Source organism: Papio anubis, chromosome 1 (assembly GCF_008728515.1).
Source record: "Papio anubis isolate 15944 chromosome 1, Panubis1.0, whole genome shotgun sequence".
Classification (NCBI taxonomy): Eukaryota; Metazoa; Chordata; class Mammalia; order Primates; family Cercopithecidae; genus Papio; species Papio anubis.
This window is the reverse complement of record NC_044976.1, coordinates 179,447,588-179,463,207: the sequence shown is the minus strand read 5'-3', so window position 1 is coordinate 179,463,207 and position 15,620 is coordinate 179,447,588. Positions and strand designations below refer to the sequence as shown.

General features: G+C 38.6%; 1 protein-coding gene across 4 annotated transcripts in view; it reads left to right on the top strand.

Annotated features, from left to right (window-relative positions):
- The window catches only part of RGSL1 (regulator of G protein signaling like 1), a 104,684-nt gene that overhangs the window by 12,918 nt on the left and 76,146 nt on the right, over window positions 1–15,620 (top strand). For 3 of the 4 annotated variants that reach the window (XM_009192054.4, XM_009192052.4, XM_017951562.3), the window contains exons 4-7: window positions 2,960–3,089; window positions 11,249–11,353; window positions 12,891–13,052; window positions 14,079–15,046. In XM_009192054.4, the coding sequence (XP_009190318.2) occupies window positions 2,960–3,089; window positions 11,249–11,353; window positions 12,891–13,052; window positions 14,079–15,046 (1,365 nt within the window). The remainder of the gene's footprint in view (window positions 1–2,959; window positions 3,090–11,248; window positions 11,354–12,890; window positions 13,053–14,078; window positions 15,047–15,620) is intronic. The other variant, XM_017951582.3, reaches the window with a different exon arrangement.

Here is a 15,620-nt window from a genome sequence, read left to right as displayed (position 1 = left end):
AGGGCTCTGTTCTGTTCCATTGGTCACTATCTCTGTTTTGGTACCAGTACCATGCTGTTTTGGTTACTGTAGCCTTGTAGTATAGTTTGAAATCAGGTAGTGTGAAGCCTCCAGCTTTGTTCTTTTGGCTTAGGATTGACTTGGCAATGTGGGCTCTTTTTTGGTTCCATATGAACTTTAAAGTAGTTCTTTCCAATTCTGTGAAGAAAGTCATTGGTAGCTTAATGGGGATGGCATTGAATCTATAAATTACCTTGGGCAGTATGGCCATTTTCACGATATTGATTCTTCCTATCCATGAGCATGGAATGTTCTTCCATTTGTTTGTGTCCTCTTTTATTTCATTGAGCAGTGGTTTGTAGTTCTCCTTGAAGAGGTCTTTCACATCCCTTGTAAGTTGGATTCCTAGGTATTTTATTCTCTTTGAAGCAATTGTGAATGGGAGATCATTCATGATTTGGCTCTCTGTTTGTCTGTTATTGGTGTATAATAATGCTTGTGATTTTTGCACATTGATTTTATATCCTGAGACTTTGCTGAAGTTGCTTATCAGCTTAAGGAGATTTTGGACTGAGATGATGGGGTTTTCTAAATATACAATCATGTCATCTGCAAACAGGAGCAATTTGACTTCCTCTTTTCTGAATTGAATACCCTTGATTTCTTTCTCTTGCCTGATTGCCCTGGCCAGAACTTCCAACACTATGCTGAATAGGAGTGATGAGAGAGGGTATCCCTGTCTTGTGCCAGTTTTCAAGGGGAATGCTTCCAGTTTTTGCCCATTCAGTATGATATTGGCTGTGGGTTTGTCATAAATAGCTCTTATTATTTTGAGATACGTTCCATCAATACCGAATTTATTGAGAGTTTTTAGCATGAAGGGCTGTTGAATTTTGTCAAAGGCCTTTCCTGCATCTATTGAGATAATCATGTGGTTTTTGTCTTTGGTTCTGCTTATATGCTGGATTACATTTGTTGATTTGCGTATGCTGAACCAGCCTTGCATTCCAGGGATGAAGCCCACTTGCTCATGGTGGATAAGCTTTTTGATGTGCTGCTGGATTCTGTTTGCCAGTATTTTATTAAGGATTTTTGCATTGATGTTCATCAGGGATATTGGTCTAAAATTCTCTTTTTTGGTTGTGTCTCTGCCAGGCTTTGGTATCAGGATGATATTGGCCTCATAAAATGAGTTAGGGAGGATTCCCTGTTTTTCTGTTGATTGGAATAGTTTCAGAAGGAATGGTACCAGCTCCTCCTTGTACCTCTGGTAGAATTTGGCTGTGAATCAGTCTGGTCCAGGACTTTTTTTGGTTGGTAGGCTATTAATTATCACCTCAATTTCAGAGCCTGTTATTGGTCTATTCAGGGATTCAACTTCTTCCTGGTTTAGTCTTGGGAGAGTGTATGTGTCCAGGAATTTATCCATTTCTTCTAGGTTTTCTAGTTTATTTGTGTAGAAGTGTTTATAGTGTTCTCTGATGGTAGTTTGTATTTCTGTGGGGTCGGTGGTGATATCCCCTTTACCATTTTTTATTGCATCTATTTGATTCTTCTCTCTCTTTATTAGTCTTGCTAGCGGTCTATCAATTTTGTTGATCTTTTCAAAAAAACAGCTCCTGGATTTATTGATTTTTTTGAAGGTTTTTTTGTGTCTCTATCTCCTTCAGTTCTGCTCTGATCTTAGTTATTTCTTGCCTTCTGCTAGCTTTTGAATGTGTTTGCTCTTGCTTCTCTAGTTCTTTTAATTGTGATGTTAGGGTGTCAATTTTAGATCTTTCCTGCTTTCTCTTGTGGGCATTTAGTGCTATAAATTTCCCTCTACACACTGCTTTAAATGTGTCCCAGAGATTCTGGTATGTTGTATCTTTATTCTCATTGGTTTCAAAGAACATCTTTATTTCTGCCTTCATTTCATTATGTACCCAGTAGTCATTCAGGGGCAGGTTGTTCAGTTTCCATGTAGTTGAGCGGTTTTGATTGAGTTTCTTCGTCCTGAGTTCTAGTTTGATTGCACTGTGGTCTAAGAGACAGTTTGTTATAATTTCTGTTCTTTTACATTTGCTGAGGAGTGCTTTACTTCCAATTATGTGGTCAATTTTGGAATAAGTGCGATGTGGTGCTGGCTTCTCTGCAATTTCTAATGACTACTTGACTATTCTCCAGAGGCATGTTTTTCTCCCAGTTTTTTTTCTTTATGGCCTTTTTCTTTTTTCTTATTTTTCCCCTTGTCCCCACTCCTGTTTTCCTTTTCCACTATATAGACCTTAGACTTACCAGTGGCCTCCACATCCCCTACAAGGGGCATATAGGATCAGAAAGACCACTCTAAACCCTGATAACAACAAGGTTTTGCTTTCCATGAGTTCTGGAGAGTTGAGAAGAGACATTCTATGCTGATGCTTACATTTGATTTCCCAAGGATAACCCTGAAAACTGAAAAAAAATTACCTCCTTTCTCTGCGGCTTGATCCCTCAGGAATACATCCTGTGTTCTAAATGATGGTATGTGTGAATGTTTGTTTTTGTACATGTTGTGCAATTGATAGGGGTTACGAGCTTGTTAGAAATTATGAGTGTGTTTACAAAGAAGCAAGCTGAATAAAGTTGTGATCTGACACCACAGACCCAAATCTTTTCTGCTTTTCTTCTGTCAAGCAAGACTTAGATTTTTGCTTTAACAACTTCACTCAGGAATAAGAAATAATTTTTTCATGAGAGATGAAGCTTTTTATTTTCTACGGATCCATTTACTTCTTTGCAAATCTCTGCTCCTCTTTGATATTACTTTTTTTTAAGTCCAGGTTCTAGGTTTATAGAAATTATTTTTAATCAACGCACCTCTCCTTCTGGCCAGACACTGCAAGTGTGAGAGGATTAGTTGCCCCTTACTAAGTTGTATTTTTTTTAGCAATTCAGTTTCATTAGCATTTTTGTTTCTATTTTGCTTCGACTCTAGATTGCCAAATACAAAGGGTTATTGACCTGGTTGGAAAAACACCGATTGCCTTTCTTCTGTAAAACAAACTTGTGTTTCCATTACATTCTCTGTCAGGAGCTCATCAGTTTCATCAAGTCCCCAGAAGGAGGTAAGCATTGGTGTGCATGTGTGTGTGTTTGTGTGTGTAGAAATATAGGAAGTCACATTTCATAATGATCTTATGCCTGTCAGTACTATAGTAAGGTATAAATATTGGCTGAATTTATAGATATGTGCATAGCTCAGCCCATGTTATGGCAATAGGTAAACTCTTAGCTGGAAATATTGGTATCTAGAGAAATATGCAGTAATCTGATGGACTGGGCTGTTTATCTCACTGTAGTCAGAAATGAGAAAATTAATGGTGGCCACAGAACATAGTAAAATTGCCTAATCTAGAACCAACAGATTTCACCACCTTCATTACTACCATCTGGTTTAAGCCACCAGAATTTCTTACCTAGTTAATGAAATCATCTCTTAATTTGTCTCCTTGCTTTTACTCTTGCTCTCTTGCTCATAGAAGCCATAGTGAGCCTCTTAAAAATTAATTGGTGGTGGTGCTGGAGGGACTCCTAGGAAGATGATGAAATAGGAAGTGCTAGGAATCTATTTCCTCATCTAGACAACAATTGCACTGGCAGAATCTATATGATGTCAATATTTTGAAACTCTAGAGTCTATTGAAGCTTGAAACTTTCAGGGGGAAAGTTTAGACAGTAAATTGTAGTTGATCTCATTCAGTTTCAGCTCTTTGCACAGTAGTAGCTACTTACGCTCAACCCCAGCCCCATGGCACAGAGTTGTGCACATGTTCCTGGGGCAGCTTACAGGAGCTAGGGTGGGCAAAAAGAACCTTGTCTTCCAAATATTAAGGATCTGTGATTTGATTGCTACTTCTGATCACAGAAGTCCAGGCAAAGATGTTGGCAGTCATTATTGTTGGACTTTCCCATTGTTGTAAGCCCCTCTCCCTCTAGCTGAAATGATTTTTAGGGGATTTACAGAGCTGACATCTTCCCCTTTCTTCATTTTTCTTTTTTTTTTTTTTTTCTTTTGGGAGGCAGATCTTAAGGATTAGGGCATTCAAAAACAACTGCATATATGGAGAAAATTAGAAAGTAACTGCCTATGCTTAAAGAAAGTTGCAGGCTCGGAAAAGATATAGGAAGACAAGTTTACACCTCAAGCCAATTCTTGGCACAGAGATATCCTACAATAATAATAAAAAATTAATAAAAATAACAACAACAACAAAACCCCAGCAAACTCTGTGAAAAGGAGGGAATCTGATTTCCAGAGTTAACACATCATTAGGTTCAAATACTGAGTTTTTAACAACAACAACAACGAAAATCAGAAGGCACACAAAGAGGAAAGTATGGCTAATTTAAAGAAAATAAAGATAAACCTAAAGAAGTTGTCCTTAAGAGAGTTCTGATGGTAGATCTACTAGATAAAGACTTTAAAACAACTGCCTTAAATATGGTCAAAGAGAAAGTCGGGAAAGTGATAAATGAACAAAATGGAAATACTAATACAGATAAAAACCTTAAAAAAAAGTAATTCTGTAGCTGAAAAGCATGACTAAAATGAAAAATCTACTAGAAAGATTTAAAGGCAGATTAGAGCAGGCAAAAGAAAGAATCAGTAAACCTGAAGATAGGACAGTAGAAACTATTAAATCTGACAAACAGAAAGAAAAAGGTTTAAAGAAAATTGAACAAAGCCCCTTGATGGGACTTGTGGGGCACCATCAAGCAGGTCAACACTCACACATTATGGAAGTCTAGAAAAAGAGTAGAGAAAGAAAGGTGCAAAGAGAATATTTGAATATATAATGACTAAAAACCTCTCAAACTTGATGGAAGACATGAATATAGACATTAAAGAGCCCAATGAACTCCAAGTAAGATGAAAGCTGAGGGAGATTTCCTGCAAGAAATGCTCAAGAGAGTCCTACAGGGTGAAATAAAAGAACACTAGACATTAACTTGAAGCCATATGTAGTAAAGATCTCAATAAAAATAAATTTAATACCAACACCATAAAATAATAAAAATAATATTTAAAAGCTATCATCATTATAATATTTATAACTGTACTTTTTTTAAGATTTAAGAGATTAATATATGTTTTAAAAGAATAACTACTAGTCTAAAAGATAGTATTATTGTAACTTTGGTTGGTAACTCCACATTAAATTTTGTTTTCCACATAATTTAGGATGTTAATGCACGTTAATGAATTATTAGTTTATATTTTGGGGAACACAATGTAATTTTGTGACATCGACAACCAAAAGAGGTGGAGATAGAGCTGTCAAAGAAGCAAAGTTTTTTTTTGTGACTGAAATTAAGCTGGTATAAATCAACTTAGAATGTTATAAACTTAAAATGTTAAATGTAATCTTCATGATAACTGCAAGGGAAATAGCTACAGAATTTACACAAAAGGAAATGACAAAGGAATGTAAGTGTTTCACCAAAAAATCAATTAAACACAAAGGAAGACAATAATCCTGGTAATGCAGAACAAAAGAGCTATAAGGTGTACAGAAAGCAAATAGCAGCATGACGTAAGTTTCTTAATAGTAAATTACTTTAACTGTAAATGGATTAAACTCTCCAATAAAAAGACAGAGATTGGCAGAATAAATTTTAAAGCAAGATCCAATTACATATTGTCTGTGTAAGAGACTCACTTTACAGTCAGAGACATAGATTGAAAGTGAATGGACAGAAAAAATATTCCATGTAAATAGTAACCAAAAGAGAGCATGGGTGCCTATAATGATATCAAACAAAACAGACTTTATTTAATTAATTTATTTTTATCCTTTAAAACATAGACTCCCCTTCCAAAGTAGACTTTACATTTTTAAAAAAAGTTTACAAGAGACAAAGAAGGATATTACTGGTTAATGCAAGGTTCAACATATCAAGATGTAACAACTATAAACATCTACACACCTAATGACAGACTCTCAAAATATATGAAGCAAAAATGGACAGAACTGAAGAGAAAATAGACAATCCTAAAATAATCATTGGAGACTTCAATACCTCACTCTTAATAATGAATAGAATAGTAAGACAGAAGATAGGTAAGGAAATAGACACTTAAACAATACATTAAACTAGCTAGATCTAAGACATATACAGGACACTCCACTCAACAACAACAGCATACACATTCTTCTCAAGTGCATATGGAACATTTTCCTGGATATATTATATATTAGGCCAGAAATTCTCAACAGATTTTAAAAGATAGCATACAAAGTATCTTCTCTGACCACAAACGGATGAAATTAGAAATAAATAACAGAAGTTAAAGTAGAAAATTCACAAAATTGTGGAAATTAACACAGTCTTAAACAATGGGTCAAAGAAAAAATTACAAGGGAAATTAGAAAATACTTAGAGATAAATGGAAATGAAAATATAACAAAACTTGTGGGATAAAATAAAAGCAGTACTAATGGGAAAATTTATAGCTATAAATGTTTACATTTTAAAAAGAAAAATCTCAAATAACACAACTTTACAACTTAAGGCTCTAGAAAAAGAACAGCAAATTAAACCCAGAGCTAGCAGAAGAAAAGAAATAAAGATTAGAGCAAATAATGAAATAGAGAAAATCAATGAGATCAAAAATTGGTCCTTTGAAAAAGTCAGCAAAATAAACCTTTAGTTAAGTGGATTAAGAAAAAGAGAAGACTGGCCCAGTGTGGTGGCTCACACCTATAATCCCAGCACTTTGGGAGGCCATGGGGAGACCAGCCTGGCCAACATGGTGAAACCCTGTCTCTACTAAAAATACAAAAATTAGCCAGGCATGATGGTGGGGTCCTTTAATCCCAGCTACTCATGAGGCTGAGGCAGGGGAATCACTTGAACCTGGGAGGCAGAGGTTGCAGTGAGCCGTGGTCATGCCACTGCACTCCAGCCTAGGTGACAGAGCAGGACTCGCTCAGAAGAAGAAGAAGAAAAAAAAAAAAGACTATAAATCACTAAACTCAAAATGAGTCTGGCCATGGTGGTTCATGCCTATGATCCCAGAACTCTACAAAGCCAGGGTGAGAGGATTGCTTGAGGCCACAAGTTCAAGACCAGCTTGGGCAACATAATGAGACCCAGTATCCACAAAAAATGAAAATAAAAAATCCAGACAGGTGTCATGCACCTGTAGTTCTAGCTAATTGGGAAGCTGAGGCAGGAGGATTGCTTGAGCCCAGGAGTTTGAGACTGTAATGAGGAGTTTGATCATGCCACTGGACTCCAGCCTACGTAACAGAGCAAGACCCTATCTTAAAATGAAAATAAAATGAAAGTGGGGACATTACTATCAATTCTACAGAAATAAAAAGGATTATAGAAGAGTACTCTGAACAACTGCACACCAATAAATTTGGTAGCCTAGATGAAATAGAAGGATTCCTAGAAACACAAAATCTACCAATGCTCAATCAAAAGATACAGAAAATCTGAGTAGACCTATAACTAGCAAAGAGATTTAAATGGTAATCTAAAATCTCCTGACAAAGAAAAGTCTTGGACCTGATGGTTTTACTGGTGAGTTTTACCCCAAACACTTAAAGAAGAATTAATGCTAAACTATTCCCAAACTGTTCCAAAAGATTGAAGAGGCAGGACCACTTTCTGACTCATTCTTTGAGGCCAGCATTACTCTGATACTAAAGTCAAACAAGGCATTATAAGAAAAGAAAACTATCGGCCAATATTCCTGATGAACATCAATGCAAAAGTCTGCAATGAAATACTAGCAAATCACATTCAACAGTATATTAAAAGGATTAAACACCATGACCAAAAGGAATTTTTTTTTCCTGGAATGCAAGGACACCTCAATATATGAAAATGAATGAATGTAATATACCACATTAACAGAATGAAAGAAGAAAACTACATAATCATCTCAATAGGTGCAGGAAAAGCATTTGACAAAATCCAACACCTTTTCATTAAAAAAAAAATCCAATAAACTCGGATTAAGAGGAAACTATCTAAACATAATAAAAGCTACATATGAAAAACCCATAGTGAACATCATACTCAATGACAAAAAACTGAAAGCTTTTCCTCTAAGATCAGGAATAGGAAATGCCTGCTTTCACTACTTCTATTTCACACCATACTGGAAACTCTCACCAGAGCAATTTGGCCAAAAGAAGAAGGAAAAATAAGAGACATCGTAATTGGAAAGAAAAAGGTCAAATGATCTTCATTTGCAGATAATTTAGTATTTTATAGAAAAATCCAAAGATCACACACACACACACACACACACGCAACTGTTAGAACTAAGAAATGAATCCAGCAAAGTAGCAGGATACAAAGTCGACAAAAAAGAAAAAAAAAAATCAGTTGCACTTCCATACACTTACAATGAACAATCTGAAAGGAAAATTATAGGAACAATTTCATTAACAATAGCATTAAAAAGAATAAAATACTTAGGAATTCACTTGAGGAGGTGAAAGACTTGCACAATAAAAACTACAAAACATTGCTGAAAGAAATTAAAGAAGACATTAAAAAAATGCCTCCCATGTTTATTTATGGATTAGAAAACTTAATGTTGTTAACATGCCAATACTACCCAAAACAATCTACAGATTCATGCAATCTCTGTCAAAATCCCAATGACATCTTTTGCAGAAATAGAAACGTCAATTCTAAAATTTCCAAGAAACTCCAAACAGCCATAACAGTTTTGAAAAAAAGAACAAAACTGGAGGACTCACCTTCTGATTTCAAAGCTTACTACAAGTTTATAGCAATCAATACAATGTGGTGGCATAAACACAGACATATGAAAAGATGGAATAGAATAAAAAGCCCGGAAATAAACCCTCACATGTATGGTAAAATGATTTTTGACAAGGGTGCCAAGACCATTGCATGGGAAAAGGATCATCTTTTCAACAAATGGTCCTGGGTAAACTGGATGTCCACATGTGAAATAGTGAAATTGGACCCTTACATAACACCATATATGAAAATTTACTCAAAATGGATCAAAGACCTAAATTTAAGGCATAAACTGCAAAACTCATGAAAAAACATACGGAGGGCAAAATCTTCACAACATTGGAATTGGCAGTGATGTCTTGGATATGATAGGAAAGGAAGAAGCAACAACAAAGAATTGGGTTTCATAAAAAATTTAAAAAATTGTGCATGAAAAGATACTATCAAAAGTAAAAAGGCAGCCTAAATAATGGAAGAAAATCTTCAAAATCATATATCTGAGAAAGTATTGATATCCAGAATATACGGAGAACACCTAAAACCAACAACAACAAAGAGCAACATGATTCAAAACTAGGGAAAATACTTAATTAAACAACACATTCCTCCAAAGATGATATACAGATAGCCAATAGCACATGAAAAGATGCTCTACAGGACTAATCATTAGGGAAACACAAATCAAAACTATAATGAGATACCATCACACACCCATTGTGTACCAAGAAAAATAAAATAACAAGCATTGGTGAGGATGTAGAGAAATTGGAACTCTTTTGCATTTGTTGGTGGGACTGTAAAATGGTACAAACTGTGGAAAATAGCATGGAGGTTTCTCAAAAATTAAAAATAGAATTACCATATGGTCCAGCAATTTAACTGCTGAGTATATACTCAAAAGAATTGAAAGCAGGGTCTGGAGAGATATTTGTACATTCATGTACATAGGAGCATTATTTGCAATAGTTAAGTGTGGAAACAGTCCAAGTAACCATCAATGGATGAATGGATAAGCAAAATGTGTGAGAGAGATATATATATATGCAATGAAATATTATTCAGCCATAAAACAGAAATTATGACAGACTATGACATGAATAAAACCTGCAGACATTATGCTTATTGAAGTAAGCCAGTCACAGAAAGACAAATACGGTATGATTTTACTTATATGAGGTACTTAGGATAGTCAAAGTCATAGAAAAAGGAAGTAGAATGGTGATTGTCAGCAGCTGGGAGGAGGGGGGGAACAGGGAGTTACTGTTTAATGAGTAAAGAGTTTCAGTTTTGCAAGATGAAAAGAATTTTGGAGGTGGATGGTCATGATGGTTGTACAAAATTATTAATACACTTAATGCCACTAAACCATGCATTTAAAAATAGTTAAGATGGTAAACTTTATGTTATATGTATTCTCCCACAATAAAAATATTGGAAAAAATGTATTTCAGATCACATTATTTCCTCACTGTCTGCACTGCTTCTCAACACCTCCAATACTACCAATGACTCCTGTGTCAATGAGAAATTCAGCACCCCTACAGTGATCTTCAAGATCCTAGAGAGCTGGCCCTATTTCCTCTCTTACCTCGTCTCCTCCTACTTCCCTCCTCTCACTCATTCCATTCCAGTCACATTGGCCTCCTTGCAGTTCCTCAAACATGCTGGACACATTTCCACTTAAAGGCTTTGCACTGGCTTTTCCCCCTACCTGGAATGCTCTTTCTGTAGATACTCACATGGCTCCTTCTCTCACCTCCTCAACTCTTTGTACAAATCTTGTCTCATCATTGAAGCACTACCAATTTCTTTTATCCTGCTCCACCTTTTTTCTATTCTGATTATAACCTTCAACCTCACTAGATAATGTTCTTATTTATTATGCTTATTGTGTGCCTGTCTCCTTCACAAGAATACAGACTCCTTGGAGGCAGGGATTTTTTGTTCTGTTTGCTGATGTATATCAAGCACCTATATTGGTGCCTGATACTTAGTAGGCATTTAATAAACATGTATTGAAAGAATGAATGAATAAAATTTTCACCTAAAGTTGAATTAGTCACTTTTGGCTCACTAGCCAAAGGAAACTGAATATATTTCACCCCAGGCAAATTTAAGATTCAGGAGTATTCACAGAGTAAAATGTTGTAAGAAATCACCTGCTATATTCAACAGTGTGGATTAAAATGCACACTAAGGGCAAAGTCCCTGTCAGGTTGAGACTGTAGAAGGGAAGGGGCTTTGGTTGGAGGGTGTTTATGAGCTGTGAATTGTGCACATGCTTGTGTGTCCCTCCCCATGAACCTTAACATGTGTCACCGGATGGTGCCTAGCTTCAAAAGCACCACATAATCTGTACCCTATTCATCTAACTGGTCACAATTTGTCCTCACCACATTAAACAAATGGGGGTCTGGCAGTGTGCAAGGCTGGGAGCGGGGCCAGGGGACGAGTTCATTCTTTCTCTCTTATGGTGGAATTTTCCTGGCAGCCAAGATGATGAGATGGAAAAAGGCAGACCAGTGGCTACTCCAGAAATGCATTGGCGGGGTCAGAGGGATGTGGCGCTTCTATTCCTACCTCACAGGCAGTGCAGGTGGGTTCTTGGGTTGTTCCTGGGGCTTTTGCAAGTTCTTAATGGTTTTCAGGTTGCCCTAAGCCCCAGTTAACAGTTATGTGTGCCTATGATGAATATAAAAATGTTTAATAATGCAGTTTGGATAATAATCTTTGAAAACTGAGGTCCATAGTGTAGGTTAAGGGAAAAGCAGTCAGAGACCCTTTTACTCTTTTATTCATTCATTCATTTAACAATATCATTGAGCACTGCTATGTGGCAGCCACTGCACTGGTAGCTTGGGTTACAAAGTTGAACAAGAGCCATAAGTCCTTGCTTCACAAAGCTGCTATTTTGGTGGGGAGACAAACAAGGAACAAGTAAACAAATCCCGGTAATGGGAGTGATGGGAACACTGGCTTCTATGCTATTGAGTCCAGTAGTTTCTGAGTTCTGGGAGACTGGTAGCTGGCCCTGGCTGACACTCCAGCTCAACAACATTAAGTTTTATCCAGGCCTTAGGCCTAATTTTGAGGGTGAAATCCTGGATTTCCAGGGAGCAGGTAGGGAAGATCTAGACGGACTACATCTTTCACTTTGCCACTCAGAGTTCAGGCCTTGCCAAGTTTTAACAAAAGGGGATGTAGTCTTTGACATCTTTTGGCTCCAGTGTCCTTCTGCAGGCCATTCTCAGTCCATGATCTAGGAAATGTGGTTTTTTTTACCCCATCTTCATTTTTTTGGACAAAATTTAATTATTTCATAATCCACCACGAGAGTCTTGCAGTTTTCCCTCCAGTGATGGTTTTTTTGAGGCGGGAATGCAGCTCTGTCGCCCAGGCTGGCGTGCAGTGGCGGATCTCAGCTCTGCAAGCTCCGCCTCCCGGAGTTCACGCCATTCTCCAGCCTCAGCCTCCCGAGTAGCTGGGACTACAGGCGGCTGCCCTCGCCCGTAATTTTTTGTATTGTTTTAGTAGAGGCAGGGTTTCACTGTGTTATGGGATCAGTGATGGCTTTTCTTTTTTTTTTTTTTTTTTTTTTTGAGGCGAGGTCTTGCTCTGTCGCCCAGGCTGGAGGTGCTGTGGCCGGATCTCCAGCTCACTGCAGCTCCAGCCTCCCGGTTCCCGTATTCTCCTGCCTCCAGCCTCCCGAGTAGCTGGGACTACAGGCGCCAGCCACCTCGCCCGGCTAGTTTTTTGTATTTTTAGTAGGAGGCGGGGTTTCACCGTGTTAGCCAGGATGGTCTCGATCTCCTGACCTCGTGATCCGCCCGTCTCGGCCTCCCAAAGATGCTGGGATTACAGGCGAGCCACCCGGCGCCCGACCAGTGATGGCTTTTCTAACACCAGCAACAAAAAGTCAAAGGATTCCCATGCATTAAGCCTCTTCTCCCCATGCCTCCAATTCTCCCCCACAGTAGAACTTTTCTAGAGATGATACCTTGAACCAATCACCAGGAATGATGATTGATGCAGTGGAACAGGCTGGTGGGGGATGTCAGCTGATTCACCCAGATGCAACCACCAAAGGGGCAAAACTAGGGTATAGCTCTGTGCCTCTTTTGTCTCACCTGTAGGTGAAGAATTGGTGGATTTCTGGATCCTTGCTGAGAAGATCCTGAGCATAGATGAGATGGACCTGGAAGTGAGAGACTACTATCTGTCCCTCCTCCTCATGCTGAGGGCCACCCATCTGCAGGAGGGCTCCAGGGTGGTAACCCTCTGCAACATGAACATCAGTAAGAATTATAAAGCATATTTTGGGGGGGATGCAACAAAAAAGTAAATCCAGTGTCTGATAATCCTCAGTCTCCTTCTTTGCAGGAAACCCCACCTTCTTTCCATCTTTGATGTATCAGAGATGCTAGTGGCAACGCCAACCCTTAACCAGGAAAGTGTTGAAAGACACCAGTTGTCTTTAAACTGGCACTTGCCTTTCTGTGAGATATTACCTGCCAATGAAGGCTGATTGGAAGAAAAGAGGAGGAATTGGGGCAGGATACTTGAAAAGCACCTGTAACATTTAAGCCTACATACTTTTGTATTTTATTTTTTTAATTGGGATTCTCTAGAACAAACTGCAACCCACCAGCCAAATGCAGTGTACGTGGCCTGTGAGCTAAGACCATTTTTACATTTTTATAGGGCTTTTAAAAAAAGAAGGAAATTTTATGTGATTTACAGAGCCAAAATATTTACCAGCTGGCCCTTTACATAAAAAGTTTGTCAACTTCTTCTATAGAACATAAGATTTATTTATATTTGTTTGTTCATTGATTAACTGAGGAGGCATTCCGAACTTGAATACAGATATGTTCCAAAAGATGTGCAGTTTGGGATTATTCACACTCCTCTCTACTCACATAGGTAATTGAGAATTGACAACATTAAATCAGGGCTAGTTCTACTTATCCAAACCTCTTCATCAAAAATCCTGTTCAGACATAGATATCTCTTGTTCTTAATCATTTTTCTTGTGCTTTTGCTCTTCTTTGAAGTAACATTTAATAGTCTAAAAAGCAACTAGAAGAATCCCGTAACATGGCTTATTTCTATGGAGAATAAGATAAAGGGATCACTGTGTGCCGAGAAAACCATAAAAATGTGTCGACTCTATATTTTAACTCTTCATACTCCAGGATTGTGTGATGAACTAATAAAATGCTATACAAAGACATGTGAAAAAACTTAAAAACCTCTCCAACATCATCATCACTGCCATCATCACATCATTTTCACCCATCATTTCTCTGTATTATTTCCAGAGTCCCTCCTGAGCATCTCCATCTGGCATCCCAACCAGTCAACCACTAGGAGGGAGATCCTGAGCCACATGCAGAAAGTGGCTCTGTTCAAACTCCAGAGCTACTGGCTTCCCAACTTTTATACCCACACCAAGATGACCATGGCCAAGGAGGAAGCATGCCATGGTCTGATGCAGGAGTACGAGACTCGCTTATACAGCGTTTGCTACACCCATGTAGGAGGGCTCCCTCTGAACATGAGCATCCAGAAGTGCCACCACTCTCATAAACAGTACTCAAGCAGGAAAGCCAAGAGGAAGATGTGGCAATTGGTAGATCCTGATTCTTGGTCTCTGGAAATGGACCTCAAGCCAGATACTATTGGTACGCCCCTACAGGAGACATGTCCTCAAGAGAAAGTGATTATACAAATGCCTTTCCTGAAAATGGCTTCTTCAAAGGAAACAAGAATCAGTTCCCTGGAAAAGGATATGCATTATGCAAAAAAATCCAGCATGAAGAATAAAGCCAAGAGCCACCTCCACATGGAAGGCCTCTTTGAGACAAAGGTCTCTACTCACCTGAGGACCGTCACCCCCATCATCCATCACTCCTCCAAGATGACAATTCAGAAGGCCATCAAGCAAAGCTTCTCTTTAGGATACATCCACTTGGCCTTGTGTGCTGACTCCTATGCAGGGAACCCTTTCCGGGACCACCTGAAGAAGCTGAATTTGAAAGTGGAGATCCAACTTCTTGACCTTTGGCAGGACCTGCACCATTTCCTCAGTGTCCTTGTGAATAATAAGAACAATGGGAATGCAATCTTTCGTCACTTGCTGGGTGACAGAATCTGCGAGCTCTACCTGAATGAGCAGATTGGTCCACGCTTGCCACTCAAATCCCAAACCATTCAGGGCCTGAAGGAACTGTTGCCTTCTGGAGATGTGATCCCCTGGATTCCCAAAGCCCAGAAGGAGATTTGCAAGGTAGGCCATGCCTCACAGAAATGAGTTAGTATCTGGCAAATTAGGACAAAACTGACTAAAAATCCCATCTGGTCACCTATACTGGCTAAGTAACTACATAATTATCCACATAAACCTTCACATATTGAAGAGTTGGTTGTTGTGTTAAGGCAGGGGTCCCTAGACCCTGGGCCACAAATCTGTATCAGTCCATGGCCTGTTAGGAACTGGGCCGCACAGCAGAAGGTGAGCAGCAGGTAAGCAAGCATTACTGCCTGAGCTCCATCTTCTGTCAGATCAGTGGCAGCATTAGAGTGCAAACAGTATTGTGAACTGTGCATATGAGGGATCCGGGTTGCATGCTTCTTGTGAGAATCTAATGCCTGATTATCTGAGGTGGAACAGTTTCATTCTGAAATCATCCCCCCAGCCCCCAGTCCACGGAAAACACTGTCTTCCACAAAACTAGTCCCTGTGTCAAAAAGGTTGGGGACCACTGTCTTAAGGCACACATTTTGCAACTTTCCCCAAATCGGCCAAAAACTCTAAAGTACAGTGGAGGTAGGGAGTGGTTGATGTCCATTCCTTCTTCACT